At 40.7% G+C, this 14669-nt stretch overlaps 1 protein-coding gene across 1 annotated transcript in view; it reads left to right on the plus strand.

The window, feature by feature from the left end:
- The first annotated feature begins 943 nt into the window (after positions 1 to 943).
- Positions 944 to 14669, plus strand: part of FAM151B (family with sequence similarity 151 member B) — a 66637-nt gene continuing 52911 nt past the window's right edge. The window contains exons 1-2 of the mRNA XM_007943483.2: positions 944 to 1226; positions 13008 to 13133. Coding sequence (XP_007941674.1) covers positions 944 to 1226; positions 13008 to 13133 — 409 coding nt within the window. The remainder of the gene's footprint in view (positions 1227 to 13007; positions 13134 to 14669) is intronic.

Genomic DNA, 14669 nt, shown 5'->3' on the forward strand with positions numbered 1-14669 from the left:
GGAGGGGTCGCTATGAGTCGGGGCCGACTCCACGGCACATAACAACAACAACATAATAAAATGTGAAGGGTAGGGCAAGAATCGCTACTATTTGTTATCTATCAGGTGATGTGTTCTTATCTTTGTTTAAGGACAGATTGAATTGCCTTAAAGTCACAAAAGTAGAAAATGACAGAGCCAAATTGCTAATTCAAATCAGTTTAAATTCAAAGCCCGTCTCCGCCCCCCCTCCTCCCTCACCAGCTTGACTACCCAATGAAAGGGCTTGAGGAGGACAAGGAGGCAGTGGGTGGGAGAATCAAGTTGCTAGCAGAGTTTTATGAGAGAAAACTGTTAGAGAGAACGGAGAGGGCAAACCTCAAATTATTCAGTGTCCTTGTGCAGGAACAGTCATTTTTGTGGGGTAATGACTTCATGTCTTAAAATGTTAATGAAATTAAAAAGGGAAAACATATTCAGCTTTGTTGGGAAATTAGTACCTACACCAGTAACTGCTTTGAATCTTGGGGTTTCATCTTCTGACCCTGCCCTCCTTAATGTGGATTTCTTCAGAAAGCAAAAATCAGCCCACTCTACTTGCCTTTTGCTTCTGATTATACCCTATGGGTAGTTCTACTTTGCCACATGGTAAGTCAAAACCGACTCCAAGACACCAAACAACATCAACATCACCTTCAAAAAGAACATTTCCCAGTACCGGGACTGCAGACACCAGCTGTAGAGACAGCGCGCGCCAGCTAAACTCGAGCCAGAGCCTTTGCGCTTGCGCACTGCTCCCGACCCTTTCCGGCTCCACTTCCGAAGCGCTCGCCCTGAAGGGTCCCTGAGATTGTCACTGTGTTCGGGAACTGTCGCTTGTTGAGTCGAGTTTTCTTGCCACATGTGACCTGTCAACGGCGGCGCCAAGAGCTCAGCGCCTGCGCAGACTGCGGCATCGGTCACCATGACAGCGACCTCTGGGAGGCCGGGTAAGCGCCAGTCCTCGTGGCCCTGCGGCCGGGGACCCAGCTCCGCGCTAGGGTGCGGTGCGGGCGTCCGAAGCGCCGACCCGCGGACAGAGCGCTTGGCTCGCAGCCACGCTCTTTTCTTTGGCCTCCTGATGCGGAGTGGGGCTCTTCGAAAGACTCCTCCTCCAGGACCCACCCAGCGGCTGGCAGCTGGAGAGGGACCCAAGTCCACATGCTTATGCTTCCACCATCGACTGGGCGAGAACCTTGGTTCCAGGGGTGGGCGTTAAGGGAAAAGCATTTGGAAAGGCAAAGAATATCAGGAATATTGCTTTTAGAGGTCTTTTTTTGGAGTAAAAGGAAGGTGCTGCTAGCTCAAATTTCAACAGATCACATGATCAATCCGGTTCCTCTTTGGAAATTGGGCGAGGATGGGAAACGCAGATGAAGGAATGTGGTTAGACATTATTCCAGCTTTTTATTGCACAACCTTTGTAAACTGGTGATAAGTATATCTGTGTTGTTTAAAACGCCTCTGGAATCAGGGGTTTTAAGCCACGCCTGTAGAATTCTACTCCAGAATGTTACAGTATCTTTTCACATAAACATTGGTAGTCGCTTTAGCCTTGGTGATGTATTTCCCCTCCCCCAAATTTAAATTTTTTCCTGATTGTAAACATAACACACGCTCATTATGTAACGTTTAAAAAGCATTCTGAAGTACGAAAAAATTCTTCAGAATGCCGGTACTTCGGACGCCACTAGTAACTTTTTTGGTGTATTCTCTAACAATCCTGACTTAAGAAAATATAGGGAAGAGTATAGGTAATGTGCATTTAAAAAATCCTACATCTTCTTGTAATATCCCATGTTACAAAAGGTTTTTTTCAAGCATATTTGTCAGATTGAGTTGTATTTCATCATACAGATAGATATACTATAATTTACTTAACCAGTTTCCTAATCTTAGATACATATCAATTGTCTCTCATTTTTCTTTGTATTGAACTAATGCTGTGGTGAAAGTCTTTGCACTGTTCTTCATTTCCGAAGTCCGTCCCCTCCCCCTAGGCCCTTGGGCTAAATCTCCATGCAACATTCTATTCAGACCAGTTTTCCTTTTGTAAAGCTAGGGCTTTTTTTTCCCCTTACATCTAAGTACAAACCATTTAATGCCTTGTTGTTGTTGTTATGTGCCATCCAGTCGGACCCGACTCATAGCGACCCCTCCTTGGGTTTTCGAGGCGGTATCACTACGGAAGTAGATTGCCCCATCTTCTTTCCGAGGAGTGGCAGGTGGGTTTGAACCGCCAGCCTTTTGGTTAGAAGTCAAGTGCCTTAGGCACTATGCTACCAGAGCTCCTATTTAATGCCTAGTTTTCCTTAAAAAAAAAAAAAAAACAACTGAATCTGGGACAAAGACTTTCACATTTTCATTACCAGACTTCATAAATAAAAGTTCTCATCTGAATTGACGCAGGGTTTACAAAATTTGAATGAAATATGTGCTGAGGTGAAAAATGGTCCAGAATAGCTCTATGCTCATTCCCAAATTGTTGGTGAGATTAATTCTTAACCCGATTTTTCCATTATATGAATACTTTTCTCCCCCTTAACTTTTTTAAAAACGTGCAGTAGGCCGGCCCTCCTATCTGCGGGTCTGCGTCCACGGATTCAACCAACCGCAGGTGGAAAATCTCACTTATTGACATCGAGTGGATTCCACTCATAGCGACCTCCTTTGCGTTTCTGAGGCAGTACATCTTTACAGAAGTAGATTGCCCAGAGCAATTAAGTGGTCAAAGCAATTCCCCAAAGGCTAAGAAAGAGGGAGAAGTGCTGTTTACATAGCATTGACCTTGTAGTAGGTATTATAAGTGATCTACAGATGATTTAATAGAAGCTCTGAAGGTTGGGCGATCTACTGCCGTAGTGATACTGCCTCAGAAACCCAAGGAGGGGTCGCTATGAGTCGGGGCCGACTCCGCGGCACATAACAACTACAGAGGTGATTTACAGTACACGGGAGGATGTGCTATATGCAAAAAAATAAGCCATTTTATATAAGGGACTTGAGCACCCACAGATTTTGGTTCTGTGTGTGTGTGTGTGTGTGGTCGAGAAAGTCCTGGAACCAACCAATCCCTTGCAGCTACTGAGGGATGACTGTGATAATTCTCAACATAAAGAAATTCAAAAGGCACAAAAGAATTTAAGAAAAAAAAAATCCATCCAATCTCCCTATCATTTCACCTCTACACAGGCATCCACTATTTCTAGTTTTTGTGCATCCTGTCAGATACCACCATATATCCTTTCTTTGCCTTCTTTTTTTTTTTTTCCTCCTTCACACGAAAGGTACCTGTGTTAGTTTGTATGGCTCTGTAACAAATTGCCATGAATTTGGTGGCTTAGAACAACACAAATTTATTATATTACAGTTCTGGAGGTCAGAAATCACAGTGGGTCTCACTGGACTAAAATCAAAGTGTCAGTAGGGATGCATTCCTTCTAGAGACACTAGGGGAGAAACTGTTTTCTTGTCATTTCCACTGGCCACTACTGGCTTTAAACATGGAGGAAGGAGGGGACCATCAGCCAAGTGGCCACCCTCTAAACCAAAACCAAACCAACCTCACTGCCGTCCAGTCGATTCCGACTCATAGCGACCCCTCTTTGGGTTTCCGAGGCAGTATCCCTACAGAAGTAGATTGCCCAGGCTTCCTTCTGAAGAGTAGCTGGTGAGTTTGAACCAAAAGGGCGGCGGTTCACCAGCCACTCCTCAGAAGGAAGACTGGGCAATCTACTTCCCTAGAGATACCCCCTTGGAAACCCAAGGAGAGGTCGCTGTGACAGCAGTGAGTTTAGTTTGGTTTTGGCTTAGAGGGTGGCTACTTGGCTGATGGCCCCCTCCCCCTCCATGTTTAAAGCCAGCAGTGGCCAGTTGAGTATTCTCACACTGCATCACTCTGACCCTGGACTCTCCTGCTTCCTCTTTGCACTCATAATGACCCTTGACCCTTGTGGTTATACTGGGTACACCGGGGTAATCCAGGATAATCTCTGCATCTCCAGGTCAGTTGATTAGCAACCTTAATTCCCCTTTACCCCGTAACATTCACAAGGATTAAGATGTAGACTTTTGTTGCATGAGGGGTACATTATTATTTCTACCACAGTACCTGTACATACTGTTTGCCATTTTACACTTCTTTAAAATACATTTTATTAAAATAGGAGCTCTGGTAGCATAGTGCCTAAGGCACCTGGCTGCTAACCAGAAGGCTGGTGATTCAAACCCACTAGCCACTCCTCGGAAGGAAGATGGGGCAATCTACTTCCGTAGTGATATCGCCTCGGAAACCCAAGGAGTGGTTGCTATGAGTCAGATTTGACTCAATGGCACATAACAACAACAACAACAATAGTTTATGTACAGTGAAATACACAAAACTAAAGTGACATGGGTCAATGATTTTTTTTTTTTTTGCAGTGTTCCCTCTCCTCCCCTCCCACCCCTGGTAACCAATAAAGAAAGTTTCCTTCCATATATAAACTTTTCCTTGGCTTTTTACAATAATGAACTAATACTACATTTGTCCTTCTGTGATTGACCTATTTCACTCAGCATAATGTCCTCTAAGTTCATCTACGTTATGCAGTGTTTTGCAGATTCTACATTATTCTTTAGTGTTGCATAGTATTCCACTGTGTGTGTACCATAGTTTGGTTACCCATTCTTCTGTTGATGGGCACCTAGATTGTTTCCATTTTTATGCTATTGTAAATAGTGCCGTGATGACATGGGTGTGCATATATCTGTTCTTGTCCTGGCTCTTACTTCTTTAGGATATATACCTAGTAATGGGATTGCTGGGTGAAATGGTATTTCTAATTCCAGCTTTTTAAGGAATCGCCACACTGCTTTCCACAATGGTTGTATCATTTTACAGTCCCACCAGCAGTGTATGAGAGTCCCAATCTCTCCATTACCTTGCCAGCATTTGTTATTTTCTGTCTTGTTGAACTTTGCCTTTAGTGCTGGGGGGAGAAGATATCTCATTCTTGTTTTGATTTGCATCTCTCTGATGGCTAATGATCATGAGCATTTCTTCATGTATTTGCTAGTCACCTGAATATCATCTTTGGTGAATAGTCTACTCATGTCTTCTGCCCATTTATTAATTGGATTGTTAATCTTTTTGTTGTTGAGGTGTTGGAGTTTTCTATAAATTTTAGAGATAAGTCCCTTGTCAGATATGTCATTGCTGAAATATTTTCCCAACCTGTAGGTTCTCTTTTTACTCTTTTAGAGAAGTCTTTTGAAGCATATACATATTTAATTTTTAGAAGGTCCCATTCATCTAGTTTATCTTCAGCTGTTTGTGCATTTTGGGTTATGCTTGCCAGTCTATTTATGCCGTAAATTAGGGCCCCTAAGTTTGCCCCTATTTTTTTCTTGAGGAACTTTATAGTTTTAGGTTTCACATTTAAGTCTTTGATCCATCTGGAGTTAGTTATTGTGTATCATGTGAGGTATGGATCTTGTTTCATTTTCTACAAATGGATATCCAGTTTTGCCAGTACCATTTGTTAAAGAGACCATCTCTTGCCCATTTAATGGATTTCAGCCCTTTGTAAAAAATTAGCTGACCATAGGTCGATGGATCTGTTTCTGGGTTCTCAATTCTGTCCACTGGTCTATGTGCCTGTGGTTGTACCAGTACCAGGCTGTTTTGACTACTGTGGTTGTATAATAGGTTTTGAGATCCGAGAGTATAGGACGTCCTACTTTGTTGTTCTTCTTCAATTGTTGTTGTTGTTGTTAGGTGCCATTGAGTCAGCTCTGACTCATAGTGACCCTGTGCACAGCAGAACGAAACACCGCCAGGTCCTGCGCCAACTCCATGATCCTTCTACATCTGAGCCCATCGTTGCAACCACTCTATCAGTCTATCCCATTGAGGGCCTTCCCCTTTTTCGTTGACCCTTCACTTTACCAAGCATGACATCCTTCTCAAGAGAATGGTCCACTCTGACAGTGTGACCAAAGTAGGTCAGATGAACTCTGGCCATTCTCACTTCCAAGGAGCATTCTGGCTGCGCTTCTTCCAGGACCGATCTGTTAGTTCTTTTGGCAGTTTATAGGACTTTTAGTATTTTTCTCCAGCACCACAGCTCAAAAGCATCAACTCTTCTTCAGTCTTCCTTATTCATTGTCCACCTTTCACATACACATGAGGTGACTGAAAATACTATGGCTTGGGTTAGGTACACCTTAGTCTTCAAGGAGACATCTTTGCTCTTCAGCACTTTAAAGAGATTTTTGGCAGCAGATTTGCCCAGTGCAGTATGTTGTCTGATGTCTTGACTTCTGCTTCCATGGGTGTTGATTGTGGAACCAAGTAATATGAAATCTTTGACAATCTCAATCGTTTCTCCATTTATCATGATGCTATTTATTGGTCCAGTTGTGAGGATTTTTGTTTTATGTTGAGATGTAATCCATACTGCAGACTTTAGTTTTTAATTTTCATCAGTAAATGTTTCAAGTCATCCTCACTTTCAGCCAGCAAAGTTGTGTCATCTGCATATCACAGGTTGTTAATGAGTCTTCCTCCAATCCTGATGTCATGCTTTTCTTCATATAGTCCAGCTTCTCAGATTATTTGCTCAGTATACAGATTGAATGTGATATGGTGAAAGGATACAACCCACACTCCCTTCTTGATTTTAAACCATCCAGTATCCCATAGTTCTGTTCAAGTGACAACCTCCTGGTCTCTGTACAGGTTCCTCACAAGCACAATTAAGTCTTCTAGAGTTCCCATTCTACTCAATGTTATCCATAATTTGTTATGACCCACACAATAAATGCCTTTGCATAGTCAATAAAACACAAGTAAACATCTTTCTTGTATTCTTTGCTTTCAGCCAAGATCCATTTGATATCAACAATGATATCCCTCGTTCCACATCCTCTTCTGAATGCAGATTGCGTTTCTGGAAGTTCTCTGTCAATATACTTCTGTATCTGTTTATGAATTATCTTCAGCAAGATTTTATTTGTGTGTGATATTAATGGCATTGTTCAGTAATTTTCACAATCTGTGAGATCACCTCTCTTTGGAATGGGTACAAATATGGATCTCTTCCAGTCAGTTGGCCAGGTAGCTGTCTTCCAAATTTCTTGGCATAGCTAACTGAGTGCGTCCAGCATGGCATCCGTTTGTTGAAATATCTCAGTGGGTGTTCCATCAATTCCTAGAGCCTTATTCTTCACCAGTTCCTTCAGTGTAGCTTCTACTTCTTGCTTCAGTGCCTTTGGTTCTTGATCATATGCCACCTCCTGAAATGGATGAACATCAACCAATTTGGTACAATAACTCTGTGTATTCCTTCCATCTTCTTTCGATGCTTTCTGCATCATTCAGTATTTTTCCCATAGAATCTTTCAGTATTGCAACTCAAGGCTTGAATTATTTTTTCAGTTCTTTCAGCTTGAGAAATGCCAAATGTGTTTTTCCCTTTGGTTTTCTAACCCCAGGTCTTTGCACATTTCCTTATAACATTTCCTTGACTGTCTCTCAAGTTGCTCTTTGAAATCTTCTGTTCAGCTCTTTTCTCTTGTCATTTCTTCCATTTGCTTTAGCTACTCTCCATTCAAGGGCAAGGATCAGAGTCTCTTCTGACATCCATTGTGGTCTTTTCCTTTCCTGTCTTTTTAATGACCTTTTGCTTTCTCATGGATGATGTTCTTGATATCATCCCACAATTCCTCTGCTTTTCAGTTATTGGTGTTCAGTGCATCAAATCTATTCTTTAAATGGTCTCTAAATTCAGGAGGGAGATAATCAAGGTCACATTTTGCCTCTTGTGGACTTGTTTTAATTGTCTTCAGCTTCAGTCTGAACTTGCATATGAGCAGTTAGTGGTCTGTTCCACAATCAGCTCCTTACCTTGTTTTGGCTGAAGATATTGAGCTTTTCCCTTGCCTCTTTCCACAGATGTAGTCGATCTTATTCCTGTCTACTCCATCTAGAGAAGTCCATGTGAATAGCCACCATTCATGTTGTTGAAAAAAGGTATTTGCAATAAATAAGTTGTTGGTCTTGCAAAATTCTATCATGTGATCTCCAACATTATTTCTATCACCAAGGCCATATTTTCCAACTACCAGTGATTCTTCTTTGTTTCCACCTTTTGCATTCCAATCACCAGTGATAATCAGCACACCTTGATTGCATGTTTGGTCAATATCAGCCTGCAGAATTGGTAAAAATCTTCAATTTCCTCATCTTTGGCTTTGGTGGTTGGTGCATAAATTTGAATAATAGTAGTATTAACAGGCCTTCTTTTTAAGTGTATGGATATTATCCTATCACTGACAGCATTGTACTTCAGGATATATCTTGAAACATTCTTTGTGACAATGAATACCACACCATTCCTCTTAAATTTGTCATCCCAGCATCACTCAAAAACTCACTGCCATAGAGTTGGACCCAACTCATAGTGACCCCTCCTTGGGTTTCCAAGGCATTATCCCTACAGAAGTAGATTGCCCAACCTTCCTTCCAAGGAGTGACTGGTGTGTTTGAACCACCAGCCTTCTGGTTAGCAGTCAAATGCCTTACGCATCAGACAATCATATGATCTATTATGCTATTCCCAGCATAGTAGATCATATTATTGTCTTATTCTAAGTGGCCAAAACCAGTCCATTTTAGCTCACTAATGCCTAGGGTATCGATCTTTATGCATTTCATTTCATTTTTGACAACTTCCAGTTTTCCTAGATTCACACTTCATACATTCCATGTTTCAGTAATTAATAGATGTTTGCAGCTGTTTCTTCTCATTTTGAGTCATACCACATCAGCAAATGGAGGTCCTAAAAGTTTTACTCCAACCACATCATTAAGGTCAGCTCTACTCTGAGGAGAGGCAGCTCTTCCCCAGTGGTATTTTGAGTGCCTTCCGACCTGAGGTGCTCATTTTCCAGCACTATATGGGACAATGTTTCAGGGCTTTTCATAAAGTTTTCCAGTAATACATCAGACAGTGTTTCACTGCTATTCATAAGGTTTTCACTGGCCAATTCTTTGAGAAGTGGATGGCCCCTTCCTTCTTCTGAGTGTGTCTTAGTCTGGAAACTCTGCTGAAACCTGTCCACCATGGAGGACCGTTTTGGTATTTGAAATACCAATGTTATAGCCTCCAGCCTCACAGCAACACACAAGCCACCACAACAACAAACTGACAGATGAGTTACAGCACATACCAATATGTATATAGAAATATCGTCTGTCAAACTTATATGTGGTCATGGGTTTATTCCCTTTTTCCTAGATATACCTGATGCAACCTGTCTACCTATATATGCATATACCCATATATTAATATATGCATATACCCATATATATTAATACATGTATATACCCATATATTAATATTTGTTACTGATAATGCAGTACTGTATATGTAGAAGTGTTTATCTTTATTGTTTATATTTCTTGTACACCTCGCTGTTTTTTCCTTTTCCTTAATGTTATTGTGTTTGTCATCTGCTTTTGCTATATTGCCTTTCCTTTTATGCAAATCAATACTTGTCTTTTACCTATCTAGCAGTCCTCCACCACTATCCCATCCTTGGTAACCAACAAAGAAAGTTTCCTTCCATAGCCAAACATTTCCTTGACTTTTTACAATAGTAGACTAATGCAATATTTGTCCTTCTGTGATTGATTTATTTAATTCAGCATAATGTCCTCTAAGTTCATCCATGTGATGTGGTGTTTGTGGATTTACATTACTCTTTAGTGTTGAATAGTGTTCCATTGTATGTATGCACCATAGTTTGTTATCCATTCCTCCATTGATGGGCATTTATATTGTTTCCATCTCTTTGCTATTGTGAATAGTGCTGTGATGAACATGGTTATGCATATAGTTGTTTGTGTCCTGGCTCTCAGTTCTTTAGGATATATACCTGGTAATGGGATTGCTGCATCAAATGGTATTTCTATTTCCATTTTTTTAAGGAATCACTGTACTGATTTCCACAGTGGTTGTATCATTTCACAGTCCCACCAGAAGTGTAGGAGAGTCCCAGTCTCTCTGCATTCCTTGCCATCATTTGTTATTTTCTGTCTTGTTGAACTTTGCATTAGTGCTGCAGTGAGATGCTATCTCATTGCTTTTTTTGATTTGCATCTCTCTAATGCCTATGATCGCAAACATTTCTTCATATGTTTGTTGTCTCCCTGAATGCCTTCTTTGGTGAAGTCTTCTGCCCATTTTTTAATTGGATTTTTAGTCTTTTTAATGTTGAAGTGCTGGAGTTTTCTACGAATTTTAGAGATAGCTTTCTTGTCAGATATGTCATTGCCAAATATTTTTTCTTAATCTGTAGGTTCTCTTTTTACTCTTTTGGAGAAATCTTTTGATGCACATAAGAATTTAATTTTTAGAAGGTCCCAATCATCTAGTTTATCTTCTGCTATCTGTGCATTTTGGGTTATGCTTGATAGAACCCTAAGTTTGCCCCTATTTTTCCTTTGATAAACTTTATAGTTTTCGGTTTCACATTTAAGTCTTTGATCCCTCTGGATTTAGTTTTTGTGTATGGTGTGAGGTTATGAATCTTGTTTCATTTTTCTGCAAATGAATATCTAGTTTTGCTAGCACCATTTGTGAAAGAGACTATCTCTTGGATTTGGGTGAAAGTTTACAGAGCAAATTGGTTTCTATTCTACAGTTCATTTACATTTTGTTTTGATATTCTTTGCAGTACTCACCATGTAACAGCACTCTTCCTATTCTTCCCTGTAGTTACCATTTCCCTTTGTCCTTCTTTTCCATCCCTTCCTGCCTTCTTAAATTTATCCCTGGCAAATGCTGTTATTTTGATCTTACATGATTGATTGTTGTAATGAATGCATACCTCCCTGGTATTATTGTTCACCTTATAGGCCTATCATTTGGCTGGGAACTGAGGTTCAGTGGTGAGTTCAGTTCTAGTACTTAAGGGTCTAAGGGCCATAGTCTCAGGGGTCCCACTAGTCTCTATCAGACCAGTAAGCCTGATCTTTTTTCATGATTTTGAGGTTTTTTTCTACATTTTCCTCCTCCTTTATTCTGGACCTCCTATTGTGATCTCTTTCAGAGAGGTCAGCAGTGAGTGGTAGCTGGTCACCATCTAGTTCTTCTGGTCTCAAGGTTGTAGATGGATTGGTTTCTTATGTCTTTGATTTTCTTCACTGTTCTTTCCTCCAGATGGGGAGAGACCAATAGTTGCAACTTAGATGGCCACTGACAAGCTTTTGAGACCCCAGTCATTACACACCAAAGTAGGATGTAGAATATTATCTCTGTGGACTGTGCTATGCCAGTTGAACTTAATGCCCCCCCCCCCCCCAGATTATGGTCCTAAATCCCTATGCTCTGAGACTCATTCCCTCAAGGGGTTTTGTTATCACTAAGAATTTTTCATAACTCTGCCCTTGTATGCTCTTCTATATTCATGGATATATTTGCAGCATAAATAAATATATAGATACAGATATCCTTTGCCAAATCTATATATATATATTCATGGGTACAGTCCCATTTGCCATCTCACCCCTGTTCAGCTTGAGTATCTATTTATTCACCTGTGCTGTTGTTGTTCTTGTTAGGTTCCATTGAGTTGGCCTCAATTCATGGCAACCCTATCTACGTACAACAGAACGAAAGACTGCCTGCTCCTGTACCAGCCTCACATTCCTTGCTATACCCAAGCCCATGGTTGTAGCCACTCTGTCAATCTATCTCAATGGGGGCCTTCCCCTTTTTTGCTGACCCTCCACTTTACCAAGCATGATATCCTTCTCCAGGGAATGGTCCCTTCTGACAAAATGTTCAAAGTAGGTAGATGACGCCTGGCCATTCTCACTTCCAAGAAGCATTCTGGCTGCACTTCTTCCATGACAGATTTGTCGTTTATCCACCTGTAGATTATTATTACTGTTATTGCAGGATTGTGTATGTAATAATATTTAACTTTGTTGCCTTTAACTCTTATGCTCCTGCCTGTGTCTTTCACTGCCTTGATCATTTGTGTTGACATCCCCTTTATTGTATATTGCTTTTCCCTTCACTCAAGTTTATACGTGCCTCTCCTGTAGTTACTGATTTACCCTTCTTCCCCTACCACTCCTGTAATCTTCAAAGAATGAGTCCTTCTGTGTATGAACTTTTTCTTAACTTTTTACAGTAGTGGTCTTATGCAATATTTGTCCTTTTGTGATTGACTAATTACTCTCACCATAAGGTCCTTTAGGTTTATCCATGTCATAAGGTGTTTCACAGATTCATCGTTATCCTTTAACACTACATAGTTTTCCATTATAGGCATGTACCATAGCTTGTTTATCCATTCATCCACTGATGGGCACTTTGTTTCCATCTTTTTTCTGTGGTGAATAATGTGATGAAGATAGGCATGCACATATCTGTTCATGTCAAGGCTCTTATTTTTCTGGGATATATACCTAGTAGCGGAGCTTTGGTGGCATAGTGCCTAAGGCATTTGACTGCTAACCAGAAGGTTGGTGGTTCAAACCCACCAGCCACTCCGCAGAAGGAAGACTGGGCAGTCTACTTCCATAAAGATTTACCACCTTGGAAACCCAAAGGGGGTCCTTATGAGTTGGAATCCACTTGATGGCAGTGAGTTTGGTTTGGTTTTTATACCTAGTAGTGGGATTGCTGGATCACATGGTATTTCTGTTTCCAACTTCTTGAGAAAGACCCATACCAATTTCCACAGTGGTTGTACCATTTTACAGTCGCACCATCAGTGTATGAGGGTTCCAGGAGACCATACCCTTGCCAGCATTTGCTGTTTTCTGTTTTTTTTTTTTTTTTAATATATATTCTCCATTTTTAAAGTCTTCTGTTTTCCCCAATCTAACCACCTTGTTATTTTCCTCAATATATCCTCTGCTGCCTTTTATTTAAAAAATGTTTTACTCCATAAGGAATCTATTCTATTTAATGTAAATGCTGTTATTTTAGGATCCTGGAGTGAAAACATACTGGAATATTTTCTGAGAAATAACCAGATTACAACAAGAGATGGTGCGGAGATCACCTGGTATCATGCGGCTAACCACAAGGCTGTAATGAATGAAGCACTGAAAAGTAAGACAGTATAGTTACTTGTTATTACTTTGGGTGATAGATGCATTTAATTACTTTTGATATTTGGTGTAGTAGTTAATATTATGTGTCCACTTGGCTGGGCTGTGATTTTGAGTGACTTGACAGTTATGATGTAGTTATTCCCCATAATGAGATTGGATATGCTGTCATAGCTAACCTTTTTGATGGAATCTGCTGTAAACAGTTAATCAGTTAAAGGGGAATTGCCTTTGGGGTATGGTCTGCTTCCAGTATATATGGAAAAGCTTTGGGAAAGGTCTCTGGCTTTTTGCTCATTTTGGATCTTGCATTTGTCCCATCATCATCTCCAGTTCCTCAGCTTGAACCAGTAGCCTTCTGTGTTGTCTACCAATCTTGACATGATCACAGGTAGTCTGCCATTTTACCTGCCAATCTTGGATTTGTCAGCTTCAGCAGCCAGCAGCCAGCTATACTGCCTGCCAGTTTTGAGTTTGTCAGCCCCTGAAGCTGCATGAATCAGGAGAAGCATCCAGCATGCTCCAGGGGGCCTGGAAGGCAGAGGTGAAGTCCAAGATTAAGGGCCCTCCATCTAGCCCCTAGAGCCAGCACTCTAAACTCAGACTGGACTTCTAGCCTAAGTTTTCCTTGGAGCTGCACTCTGAATTCGGACTGCTGGCTTCCTAAACTATTAGGGAATGAATCTTTTTGTTGAAGCCATCCACTTGTGGTACTTCTGTTATAGCAGCACTAGAGAACTAAGACACTTAGGCATATTTTCAGATACCAGAGACTTAAATGATCCAAATAAAAATTATAGGCTGAAATAAATATTTTTATACAGGGACATTTTGTTTTCAAATTGAACAAATTTCCATAATTGAAAATTTTTCTTATTTTCCAAAAGTGATTTTCCTTTTCTATGCCTTATTTGGAACCTTCATATATTATTACACTGTCTTATCTATTGCAATGATTTTTAGTAAAAATTTTAAGATCTGGGTCATGTACCCTATCTACTACGACAGGAATGAGTTTGTTTTCTTTTGTTTTGGTAAATCTCACCTACTTTGGTCTTGTTGTCAGAAAGGACCATTTCCCTGGAGAAGGATATCATGCTTGGTAAAGTAGAGGGTCAGTGTAAAAGTGGAAGGTCTTCAACAAGATGGGTTGACACAGTGGCTGCAATGATGGGCTCAGGTAGAGCAAGGACCGTGAGGCTGCCACAGGACCGGGCTGTGTTTTGTTCCGTTATATGTAGGCGCACTGTGAGTCAGAGTGGACTCATCACCACCGAACATGACAACAATAAGAAGTTCAATAAATGTTTGTTCAGTGGATAGATGAAGCCATTGTATACCAAAGTATAATTAATTGTGTTGAGCAGTATTTATGCCTTAGGTAGAAACCAAACCTTTTGAGTTACTGATTCAAACAGTATATATTGCTTTATTATATAGGTCCTATAGCAGTATTCAGCCACTCCTCGGAAGGAAGGTTGGGCAATCCTACTTCCGTAGTGATACTGCCTCGGAAACCCAAGGAGGGGTCGCTATG

Source organism: Orycteropus afer, unplaced genomic scaffold (assembly GCF_000298275.1).
Source record: "Orycteropus afer afer isolate SDZICR_OR568_19922 unplaced genomic scaffold, OryAfe1.0 scaffold00107, whole genome shotgun sequence".
NCBI lineage: Eukaryota > Metazoa > Chordata > Mammalia > Tubulidentata > Orycteropodidae > Orycteropus > Orycteropus afer.